Raw genomic sequence first — 12,438 nt, 5'->3', positions numbered from 1 at the left:
GGAGGAACCATGTTGAGATGGCAAAAGACTTCAGTGGTTCACACCTCTGAGTTACTGTCTCAACTTGTATTCACCTCTTTTGAGTGTTCATGTTCAGTTAAGAGCAAACCTCATTCTGAGACGATTCAACCGCTTTGTATCACTCTCAAGCCCATTCTCTGTGCACATGTTGATGCGTCTGTTTTCTAGAAGTTTTGTGGCTGATCGGGTGCCCACACATCACTATTGCTGTTGCATGATGCTCCATTGCCTTTTGGGTGAACAATGTCAAGCACTTTGTTCTTTCCAGATTAAGCAGTGTATACAAAGCATGAGCCTAATGCTTGTGTTTCAGATGTGCTCTGCCCATGTGTGCATAGCCCTCACAAGCTTGCTAGATGGTCATTTTTCACATGACTTGAGTGACTCAAGGGGACATGCTATGGTCAGTAGACATGAGCATACCTCAGCGTTGTAAACTTGCAATATGTTGGCAGAACTAGACTCTGAAATATGAACTATACTGTTAAGATTGACTGTCCGTTTTTTTTATTTTGGATTATTTTGAGTACAGCATAAAATTCAGAACACACTCAAGCTGCTTTAAAAAATAAAGTTACAAAAGGCTTTTGTAATAGACTCCCACTTGACTTTTTCTCTTCCAGTTCTAGGATCAATGTATTGCCCTTCCTTTTACCTCAGGAAAAGATTATGTTTGAACATTTGGTAAACTTGCTCCTTGTGTGTTTTAGCTTTTCAGACCTGGTATGAAATCAGGAAGTATTTGTTCCATTTTCAAAAACTGTAGAGAGGCTTGGTTGTTTCTTACTCTTTATCAAATATTTTAATATTCACTTTTAACAATAAATTGAGATTTTAAGCTTTGGATACCATAGGCTGAGTTTTAGAACTCAGTTCATGGGGCCTAATGGAAAGCAGGGGACACCGAGTCCGGTTACTTTTACCAGCTTGGGTGTTCCTGATTCTGACCCACCATACCTGCCCCCAGTATCCATTCAAATTTGTTTCTCTAACCTGCTGTAGGTTTTACTGTATTTAATCACTACATGGACATATCTTTCCTTGGGATGTCAAATTCCATGTTGCTCTGTGCTTATTTGCACTTCTCAGTAGCTTGTAGTGACTATATTGCTGTAATAACATTTCTCAAACTGCATCCTGGGGTTTGCACTATTCCATCCATGATGAGATTTTAAATAAAGCATTTTGCATTCAATATAACTACTGTGACTTTGCATAGTTTTAACTTAATTTGTTCACTTGTTGCTTCAAACTCTATTTGGAATCACCAGTAAATGCATGTGACCAGTGTAGTAGTAAAACAAGTAACAAAAAAAAAAGAAGTGGAATGTTGAATATGGTTTAAATACTGTCAAACAATAATCTTGGCCTCAGTGAGCCCAGTGCTACAATCCCTTTGGCTAAATACAGACAGCCAAAAAGCCTGAGGCTGAATCACTTCAGTCTTTTCTGGTTAGTATAAGCTGCATAGATTGAACCGATAAGCAAGTGAACAGATATTCAGTTCTGCTTCTGGCAATGCAGCCACATGCCTGCAGTGGCTCAGGCCAGAAACCAGAGCACACCTCCCTACTTATCTGGAGCAGACGGCTTAGATCAAGGCTAGCTTGCCCACATTGTAGGGGTAGGGTTTGCAAGGAAGGTGCAAAACATCCTGGGATGCCGGAGGACTGTCAGTTAAACTTGAATCTGGATGGGATCTGGGATAGAAGTTCAGTAAGCCAATTTAATCTAAATCCAGTGAAGTCTGATACTGCATCCATTCAGGTTTACCTTAAACCTGTTTCAGCCATTTATGTGCTGTGGACTTCTGTTGTGCCACAGATTTGAACTGGTTTCCAATCACTTATACTGGTTTATGTGTACTTTTTATCCCTAGCCCTAGTCAGTACAGTTTTTGGTTCATTCTGACACGTGTTGCCTCTTTGCCCTCATCCCTGTTTTGGAATGAGTAAGGAACATTGCCAAGTAAAACGGTGGGCCCAGCATTGGGCTTAAAGTGCTTCAACAGTTTGAATCAGAAGCTAAGATTTAGATGGTGAAAACCATAAGAGAAGATTTTTGCACGCTCTGGCAGTACATTTGATATAATGTTAGATCATGTATTTGTGAAATACTTATTTTGGATGGTAACAAGTGGGCCGTCCTGGGGCACACCCACTTGTCTACAGCAGTCCGCCCACCTGCCTCATCTGCCTTGCCTTTGCTATAATTAAAGATGTTCGTAAGTGGGAGGCTGCTCATTTAATTGCCCTGATGCTAAGGGTGAATACATGGCTCCGAACCTCCCCTTATACCATTGACCATGTCTTGCAGCTAGTATCCATATTTATCATTACTCCCTAGTCCCTTAGCTGAGCTGTCACTGGCCTCACCCAGCCTAGACTTGGCCTCAGGTGTCCTTAGACCTGTCTGGGCCCCCTGTGCTCCCACACTGGGATTCGCAATCCCATGCCCCTGAAGCCTCAACACCTGGGTTCTTCATGAGCCTCAAGCCTCAGTGGATTTGGGCCCTGATCTTAGGCCCCCTTCTCACAGCCTGGACCCCACCTCAGGCTCCAGTCAGTGGGCCTTGGCCCTGTACTTTTCTGTTGGGGTGTGCTCCTTTCTGCTCTAAGAGGTCATCTGCAAGGCAGTAGGGGCTGAGGCTTTCTGGCCTCCTGTACTCGCCGTTCACTAGGGAGGCACGGGTGCTGAATTTTCTGGAAGCTGCCCTGCCACTATCTTCCCCACCACAGCATCCAGCCCCAGCAGGGTGCAGGTTTAGGTAATGCCCCAGGACCAGGAACCTCCTCTATCCTCATAGTTCCTACCTTGTCCTCTAGGTGTTCCTGAGCACCACCTCCAGCTGGGGGATGTTACTCCTGCAGCAACTACCAGCTCTGCTCTGGGGCCTAGCCTTATACCCAGGTTCCCAGCCTCTCCACCAATCAGGCAGCCTCCTGCCTAACATATGACTGCCTGATTGGGCCTGCTGTCACCTTCAGGCTGCTTACTGCCTGCTCAGACACCTTAAAGTGGTAGGCACAAATTGTTCTGCCACACTGATTATTTTCTAACATGTATGTTTAAATAACAGAATATTGGTTCCTAATTGCTTTTTGTTGTTGTTTTAATTTTTCCTTCTCCTATGTTTGCAATAATTCAAGGGCTTGGACATTTTACCAAATAGTAATTGGAGGACTATACCACTAGATACAAAAGATGAGTATGTGTGGGAAGCAGCAGTGAGGTCCAGGATCATCAGCCTGGTGTGAAGTCAAGTTTCTTCCACCACACAGAGCTGCTAGCAAGGAGTAAAGTCTTGGGGATTTTACCTAGGTTTTGTTCCTGAAAAACTGTTCTTATCTTCTATGTAGTTTTTGGACTAGCAGGTAAATGTAAATGTTTGATAAATGTGAAACTCTCACATTGATGCTGTATAAAAAAAAGATCTTTTGGGCCTTTTCACACATTCATTTGCAACAGTTGCAAATCATGGGAGTGTAGTCACCTATTAACCTTAGCATTTCTTTCAGATGAGATAATACTTGCCTGAAAGAGAACAGCTTGGCAACACCAGGGCTAAGTCCAGACATTTGGAGGTGTTAGGGAGAGGTTAAATTGATTCAGAATGGTTGTCTAATATCAGGGGCAGTTAGGAAGGCCAAGACAGAGATGGAACTGGGACTGGCTTCCCAGATTAAGGACAATAAGAAGTCTTTTTTTTAAATACGTAGGGGGTAAAAAGAAGGTCCCGGGTAATGTGGGACCCTTGCAGGATGCATTGGGAAACTTGGTCGTCACACCAAACGGCAAAGCTAACATGTTTAACGATTTCTTTGCCTCCGTCTTCCTAAGTAGGGACCAGAACAGCCACCTCCCTGCTGGGCCCCCCTCGGGCCCCGGGGGAGGCACACCTGGGCCACGGGTTAGTGAGGATTTAGTTAGGGAGCTTCTGGAGGGGTTGGACATATTCAAGTCAGCCGGCCTGGATGATCTCCACCCTAGAGTTCTAAAGGAACTGGCCGAGGGCAAGTCCCCTGGCACAACTTTATGAGCACTCGTGGTGCTCTGGTGAGGTACTGGAGGACTGGAAGAGGGCCAACATGGTCCCCATCTTCAAAAAAGGCAGGAAGGAGGACCCAGGAAACTATAGGCCGGTTAGTCTCACCTCGATCCTAGGCAAGCTGTTCGAGAAAATTATGCTGGCACACATCCAGGAGGGGCCAGCAGGAGACTGCACGCTTAAGGGGCAACCAACATGGGTTCATCAGTGGAAGGTCCTGTCAGACCAACCTGGTGGCCTTTTACGATCAGATCACCAGATCATTAGACGCAGGGGTAGCAGTGGATATAATCTTCCTGGACTTCCGGAAGGCTTTTGACACTGTCTCTCACCCTGTTCTCATTAAGAAACTGGGGGGCTGTGGTGTAGATACCCACACAGTCAAATGGGTCGCCAACTGGCTGGAGGGCCGCACCCAGAGGGTGGTAGTAGATGGGTCCTTCTCAACCTGGAAGGACGTGGGCAGTGGGGTTCTGCAGGGCTCGGTCCTCGGGCCCGCACTGTTCAACATCTTCATCAGTGATTTGGACGAGGGGGTAAAAAGCACCCTGTTCAAATTTGCTGATGACACCAAGATGTGGGGGGACGTGGGAACATTGGAAGGATGCAACAGACTACAATCAGACCTAGACAGGTTACAAGGGTGGGCGGACGAGAATAGGATGGGTTTCAACACAGACAAGTGCAAGGTGCTGCACCTGGGGAGGAACAACTGGCAGCATACCTACAGGCTGGGGAACTCCCTTCTCACAGTGCAGAGGAAGAAAAGGATCTTGGAGCCATTATTGACTCCAAGATGAACATGGGCCGGCAGTGTGGGGAGGCAGTAAGGAAGGCCAACCGCACCTTGGCATGCATCCACAGATGCATCTCAAGCAGGTCCAAGGGGGTGATCCTTCCCCTCTATGCGGCACTGGTCAGGCCGCAGCTGGAGTACTGCGTCCAGTTCTGGGCACCACACTTCAAGAGGGATGTGGACAGCATGGAGAGGGTCCAGAGGAGGGCCACTCGTATGATCAGGGGACAACAGGGCAGGCCCTATGAGGACAGGCTGTGGGACCTGAACCTGTTCAGCTTCCAAAAGAGAAGGCTGAGGGGGGATCTTGTGGCCTGTTATAAACTAGTCAGAGGGGATCAGCAGGCATTGGGGAAGTCACTGTTTCCCCGAGCACCGCCAGGAGTGACCAGGAATAACGGTCCCAAGCTGGCAGAGGGTAGGTTTAGGTTAGATATCAGGAGGCGCTACTTCACAGTCAGGGTGGCTAGGGTCTGGAACCAGCTTCCAAGAGAAGTGGTGCTGGCTCCTACCCTGGGGGTGTTTAAGAGGAGGTTAGATGAACACCTTGCTGGGATCGTTTGACCCCAGTATTCTTTCCTGCCATGGCAGGGGGTCGGACTGGATGATCTGCTCAGGTCCCTTCTGACCCTACAAACTATGAAACTAGGTAAGTCAGGATAGTGGGCTAGCCAGGCAGTTGGGGGTCCAGCTGGCTGGGTGGGATTGGGGATCGGGGACCTGTGGGTGGGGGGGACCATCCCCAGCAAACCCACACCCCTGCTTCCTGCCTGCTCCTCCCTCAGCTGGGACTTACTTGGTTGGCTCTGGCAGCAGCCAGTGCTGATAAAAGTGACTGCACCTGGAGCAGTTTGTGGGATGAGGGGCTTGGGGGAGGGAGGTAAAAAAAAAAAAAAAAAGATCAGTGCAGGAGGAGCAGGGAGTGTAAAGAGCAGTCCTGGGGCTAGGGGCCAGTGGCTGGGTTTTTCCAGCCCTGGAGTTGCGCTGGGGAAGTGGACAGAAGTTCCATGCACAGGTTTGGCCTAAATCGAATAAATCTGGTACTACATAGATCCAGGTTTATAATTAAACTGGATTCTGGAATTTTAGACCAGTTTCTATGCATAGAACTTCTGTACAGTTACAGGTTTAGACTGCTGGTCTGTCCCTAAGACTGGGTCTGTAAGTGTAAGATTGGCACCAGGGCAAGCTAAGTTTTAAATTGGGTGGCTACTTTGACCCTATTTAACCTCCCCAAATGGCTGTACTTAGCTTAGAGGGGCACTTAACTGGTGCTCAAGTGCTTGAAGCTGCTTCTGCTTGCATTTTTAATGAGAAGCAAGAAAGTCTTATGGTAATATCTTTAATTGGACCAAGTATGTAGTTGGAATGAAGTTAGACAAGCACTGACCTTAGTGACTGTTAGTTGATCCTGTGACACCAGCCTTTCTCTGCAGCTGTGGGAAGGACCAGAAGAGACAGTGGGTGAGGGTACCTTATTTTCTTGCATACAGTACAAATATGAATAAAATGTGCACCTTGTTTTTGAAAGGCCGACTGAAAAAATGACTTTTTCTTGCTTCTGTAGCAGTAGCCGCTGTAGGGGAGGGAGGAAGGAAGGAAAGAGTCTGCAGCCAGCAGCTAGACAGACCCACATATACCACTGCAGTGTTACATTTTCCCCAGCAGAGGCAGAAACTCTTATTACTGTATTTTCTTGCTTACAACATGCAGTTTCCAGTAATGGAATTCAGAGGGAAAAAAATGGTATGTGTTGTATGTGAGAAAATGTGGTATTTTCATGACCAGGTTCCTGGCTGTAAGGAACTGAAAAGAAAGTGTGTACCTTTAATCTTAAACTACTATTTAATATTGTCCTTTTTTTCTAAAAACTGTACTCATTTAAAGCCAGAATGCATTGCTCCTTGGATCTAGTAATTATGTCATTTGGTAAACAAAACCAGGTCTGAGTAACTGGTAGGATCTTAGATGAACCGCTGATGTCTGGAAACGTTAACAATGTCTTTTGTACTTATTTTTCAGGAATCAGTTCCATCTTCATGTGTAAACTTTGTAACTTATTTTCACCAAATCAGTCAGAGCTATTGTCTCATGTCTCTGAGAAGCATGCAGAAGAAGGGATTAATGTGGACGACATCGTTATTCCGCTCAGACCGCTTACAGAACCCACAAATACAAGCAGAAGTGGAGAAGGTACTTGTATCAATTGACAGCAGTGTCATTCACAATTAGTCACTTAATTTTTTTAAATCTCTGCTGTAATGACTTTGAACTTTGTATAGAATCATTTGCCTGGCTTCTGCAGTGACCAGTTTTCTTCACTTGAAACTGAGTTATGTTTAGTGCAAAATGAAAATGAAAAAAGGACGTGGATAAGACAAAACTCAACATGTGGCGGAGGATGATTACTTTGGTTCATTGATTCTTTTAAATGTCAAGGATCCTCCTTAAAGCTGCAGTCTGAAGCTTTGCAACTGACTCTGTCTAGTGCTAAACAGTGGAAACAATCACATTTTCCTAGACAAGTAGCCAGCATATCAAGGAAAAAAAAAAACCTATAGTCTTTGGCAAGGTGGCCGATGGGACGTTTCCTTGAGATGTCTGCCGAACTCTGAGAGTTGCATTTCAGATGATATCTCTCACTGTATGCAGAGAGGGAAATGGCGTGATTCATAATTTATAATTGTGCTTTGACACTGGTGCTATTCAATAAAGCCATCCACTAGTCAAAGGTTGAATTAGTTATACAGAATAAATATCATCAGCTAAAAGTGGAAATGAATATAACTTCTCTACTGCCAAGTTTAATTACAGCCTTTTTTGATACTGGGGGGAAGGGAATGAAAATAAATTGGACATCATAATTGCACATTCATTTTGAACCTGACTGACAACTGATTTCTGTCATCTGTAAACTTTATTTTACAGAATTCTCAAGGTTTGGGGCATACCTAGTCATGGGATAGCTGAATTCCACCTATTTTCTTAATACATTGATTTAAATAATACTTTTTATATCTACAGCAGGAATATAGCATATCTTAATTTACTTAGCAGTCTAGTAATTAGGCTTTTCCTAATTTAATCAATAGAAAAAGCGATTTCCAAAAAGGTTGGAATCCATAAAGGAATGTGCACATTCATTTCATGCTCTCAGACTGAGGGCAAGAAAAACCTGTGCCAAATTTGCATTTCATACAATGACTGGCATGAGCAGTACCTCGCAGAGATTTCATAAAATCTCAGAACAACAGTGTCTCTTTATAATTTGACTAAAACTACAGAAAAAGGGAATGTCAGGCTTGCACAGCTCTTCCTTTTCAGGCTCGTGTTCCAAGTAACCCATCATGAATTTCAGACTTTATTTTTGAGGTATAAAACTTATTTTGATAAGCTTTTTCATTTATGTTAGTCATAAGGACAGTTCTGGAAAGTATTTTTTAAAAACAGTTTTTTCATGGAATTTGATGTCACAGTGTGTGTTTTGCAAGGCGAATGGGCAGCTCTTAACAAAACAGATGAATACTTATTTAAGATGAAGAATTGGGAATCGCCAGCTTTACTTAGGAAGTGTCATTAGGCTTTATGTGTATGGTTCTGAGGGAAGGTGACAGCTATACTAAAGGGTTTTTTTTATCCTAAAGCTAGATGAATAATTCGTTTTTGTTAGTTTTAATTTATTGCACCTAGACCACAGGTTGGTAACATATGGTTAGTTGGCTGGATCTGGTTCACAAAGAGATAAAAGTCTGGGTACTCATGATGCACATTCTTTTCCCACATTGGAAGGATGTATCAGCATTTTTACAAGTTTGTTAGTGACAGGTCTTCTGACGAAAGCTCAGGGCCTCTTTCTTTGTTTCATTGGAAAGACACCAAACCAAATCATTGTACTTGTGACACTCCACAAAGATGTCTTTTGAATCCTTGGGACGGTTACCTTCATCCCTTTTGTAGACAAATGTTCCCATGTTCCCTTGGAGAAGTTTAGAGACGGGAAGAGGAGCTGCTGTAACACTTTAACTGCTCTGTATGCAGGAACCTAGAACATTACAAATGTAGCAAAACCACTCCAACTTTAACCCTGTTTCGTATGGGGTCAAAGTTGGGGTTCTTGAGTTTCTAGAGTAGAGGTGGGCACTTATTTGGACTGGAGGACCACTTAGGGAGCTTCAGTGAGCTGTTGCAGGCTGGGTCAGCACCTTCCTCCCCACAATAAGTTTACTAAAACTCCCTAAGTGGCCCTTTGGCCCAAATAATTGCCCACCTGTGGGTTAGGGCAACCTAAACTTTGTTTCCCCCTCTCTCTGCACCCCCTCCCCTGCCCTGAGTCCCTGACATGTGGCTGGGCCAGTGTCACTGTGTTCCTCAGGCCACATGGGCACAGCTGAGGCAGTTCCTGCCTGACCTGGCTACATGCCAGGGAGCTGGGGAGGTGGCTCAGGGAGAAGTAGAGAAACACAGCACGACCCACAGCTCTTGACCCCTTTCTCCCTGCACCCTCTCCCCTGCCCTGAGTCCATGGCATGCACCTGGGTCAGGCAGGAACCCTCCAGCTGTGCCCACGTGGCCCAAGAGCTCAGGGACAGGGCACAGACCCAAGCACACAGGGACATAGCACAGCACTGGCCCTGCCCAGCCGCATGCCTGGGACTTGGGGAGGGGGTTCATGGAGAAGTGTGCCATGCTGTGTTCCCACACACCACTTTGGGCCATGTGGTGCAATGGCATGGATCCTGCCCAACTTGGCTGTATGCTGGGGACTTGGGGTCAGTCAGAAGCCGCTCCAGCTGCACTCATGGCACAGGCCTAAGCAACGTGCAGGAACACAGCATGACACTGCATTAGCGGTGCCTGTGCCACTACCAGGCAGAGCCCAGATAATATGTGCCTCCTGGTTCTCCTTCACCTGTGCCCCCACCCCGTCGGTGGGGAGAACCTTACCTCTGCCTCGACTTGTGGGGGTCCGCCTGTCTGGTCTATGAATGGCTATAGGGCCAGAGCTGTGTGCAGACAGAAGCCAGGCCAGGAGCTCAGTGCTCCCTGCCTTGGAGCATGCATGGGGAGCTGGAGAGCAGGACAGGGTGAGCTGAGCCAGGAAGGGGAGTGGCTGATGCTGCTGTAGTAGGGTACGGCATGGAGAATGGAGAAGGGTGAGAGACGTTGAAAGCCAGGGCAGCTGCGGGCTGGATACCATTCTCCTTCAGAGGAGCAGCTGTGGACCAGATAGAATCACTTGGCGGCCCAGATCTGGCCTGCGGGCTGTATTTTGCGTACCCGTACGTTAGACCCTAACAGCTGCTGTGAACTGAGCAGCAGCATCTCCCTTTGGAAGTGCTCCAAGTAGCAGTTTGTCCGAGCCCTGAGGAATTTTTTAAACTGAGACTGCATTAGCATGCTTGTTGATAAAAGCAGGATTCAGTGTTATTGCCCATTTTTGTTATCTAAATGGTATGTATGGCAGAAATATAGGGAGAGGTGAGGAGTCATTGGTTATCTTTTAGATGCACTGTCTTTTCATCCATTCATTAGACTGTTTCTTGCAAAACAACTTCTCTCACCCCACCTTCCTCACACGCAGCCCCCAAATAAGGCTTTAACTTTTTAGTGAACCTGATGAATTCATAATATACCAAATACTGATGCTAAAATAAGTATCTGTGAAACAAATAAGCCAGACAGGCTAGCAGCCAGAGGTTGGTAAAACCTGTAAAGTCCAGATGATAGGATGCTGAGACCTACTATCATATCTTTAAAGCATGTAAATACTACAGAATTATAGTGATTGTTTCACTTTTTAAAAGTAAATGTAAAAATAAAAGAAGCAAAGAGACACCCAAGGAATTGTACACAGAAGAATTGTGAAAGTGTGGAGGGTGTGAAGGAGTGTTGTGTGGTGTGGCAGGGCACTATTTGTGCCTGCCACTTTAAGGGCTGGAAGCCAGCAGCTGGCAGGTGCCTGATGCAGGCAGCCATTTTAGATTCAGGGCTGCCCATATAAACGGGGCATTTTGCTGCTGGGAGGCTAGGCAACAACATTGCCTGGCTGTAGGGCTGCAGGTATCATCTGGAAGTAAGAGAGGAGCTGTAGGAGATGGTCAGGAGGTTCCTGGTCCTGGGCACAACCTAAAACTGCACCCTGCTGGGAGTGGGTGGCCTGGTGGGGCTCCCAGTGGCACGGGAGACCCCAGAAAATGTCAGGTCAGTTACCACCCCAGTGAAAGGGGGAGCCTTTAACCCCTAGCCCCCACAACCGGGTGGGTTGCCCACTTTGTAGGGTCTGGAAGGTGGATCCCCAGAGAGAGGGAGTGAGGCCATAGACTCGCACCTGTCTGGCCGCCCCCTGACTGGTCAATGCTGGGGCCAGGACCGAAAGGGTCAAAGGGCCAGGGGCCCACCATGAGGAACGCCCAAGAGCTGAGGGCCTGGGGTTCCGACTGGCCTGGAGGTGGGCCAGGGCTTGTAGCCAAAGGTCCCGGGGGGACCACACCCGGAAGGGGAAGCAGTTCAGGGAGCTATGCTGCCCAGGATGAAGGTGGATTAGGCCACTGGAATGGAGGGATCTTAGCGCAGTCGTGCTCGGAGAAGTCTGGGGCCCAGTGTGGGGCTGGTAACTGTTGAGAACATCTGGATGCCATCTGTGAGGCTTGGGCTGTGATGTAGGGGAGGATCGGAGCCACAGACAACTCCCCCTGACATTGGGGCAGGAAATGGGCAGCCTCCTGCTTAGTCAACATCTATTAATGAATTGCCAGCAAGGCGTGGTGGGTGAGAAGGTGGGCGGTTAGCCCAGAAACAGGTGGGCAGGCCACTAGGAAAATTGGCCCTGAGAAGGCCCCCTTTTACAGGGGGAGTTTGTGGGCAGTTGTGGATGTGAGAGTATAGAGTTTGTGGGGGTTTGTGGGGGGTATAGGCTCCTCCATGCACAGCCCCCCCTGCCACAGGCTCCCGTCCAGCACAGCGCCCGATTTTCATGCCCTTGCCTACCACATGTCCCACCCCACACACAGCCCCTGCCACCTCATGCCTCCCCAGGCACAACCACCACCAGCACAGCCCCAACTTGCCACACCCCCTGCACACAGTCCCTGCCGCAACACCCCCTCTGCACAGATCCCCCACCCGCCACATGCCCCCCAGCACAGCCCATGCCCATGACACCCACCCCCTGTACAGCCCCTGCCTGCCACATGCCCCCAGCACAGGCCCTGCCTGCCACACAACTCTCCTCCTCCACCCCTCACTCACCCCTGTGCACTGTCCCTGGGCCCTTGGGACACCCCTGGCTGTAGCAGGCAGAGCCCCCCAGCAGCGCACAGCTCCAGCAAATTCTGAGGGCTGTAGAGACCTGGCCTGGCCCAACCTGCTGGCACACACCTTCAGGTCAGACCAGGCTGGCTCTGCACCAGCACATGGAGCTCATGGAACTGCAGGCAGGAGCCATGTGCAGCCGCTGGGGGCTGTGCCTCAGCCAGGAGCACCCTGAGGGCCTGCCTGTTGCTGCTGTCTCCCTGCAGGGGCTGTGCACCATGGGGTGGGCACAATGCACCTCGTGGTGCATCATGCACCCCAT

General features: G+C 47.8%; 1 protein-coding gene across 4 annotated transcripts in view; it reads left to right on the top strand.

The window, feature by feature from the left end:
* The window catches only part of ZFAT (zinc finger and AT-hook domain containing), a 272,893-nt gene that overhangs the window by 122,475 nt on the left and 137,980 nt on the right, over positions 1-12,438 (top strand). For all 4 annotated transcript variants that reach the window (XM_090040693.1, XM_090040692.1, XM_090040691.1 and 1 more), the window contains one exon: positions 6,888-7,058. In XM_090040693.1, coding sequence (XP_089896819.1) covers positions 6,905-7,058 — 154 coding nt within the window. In that variant the 5' untranslated portion in view covers positions 6,888-6,904. The remainder of the gene's footprint in view (positions 1-6,887; positions 7,059-12,438) is intronic.

This window comes from Crocodylus siamensis, chromosome 3 (genome assembly GCF_052110815.1).
Source record: "Crocodylus siamensis isolate JL-2025a chromosome 3, ASM5211081v1, whole genome shotgun sequence".
In the NCBI taxonomy this organism is placed as follows: Eukaryota; Metazoa; Chordata; order Crocodylia; family Crocodylidae; genus Crocodylus; species Crocodylus siamensis.
This window is presented reverse-complemented; position numbering and strand designations above follow the sequence as displayed.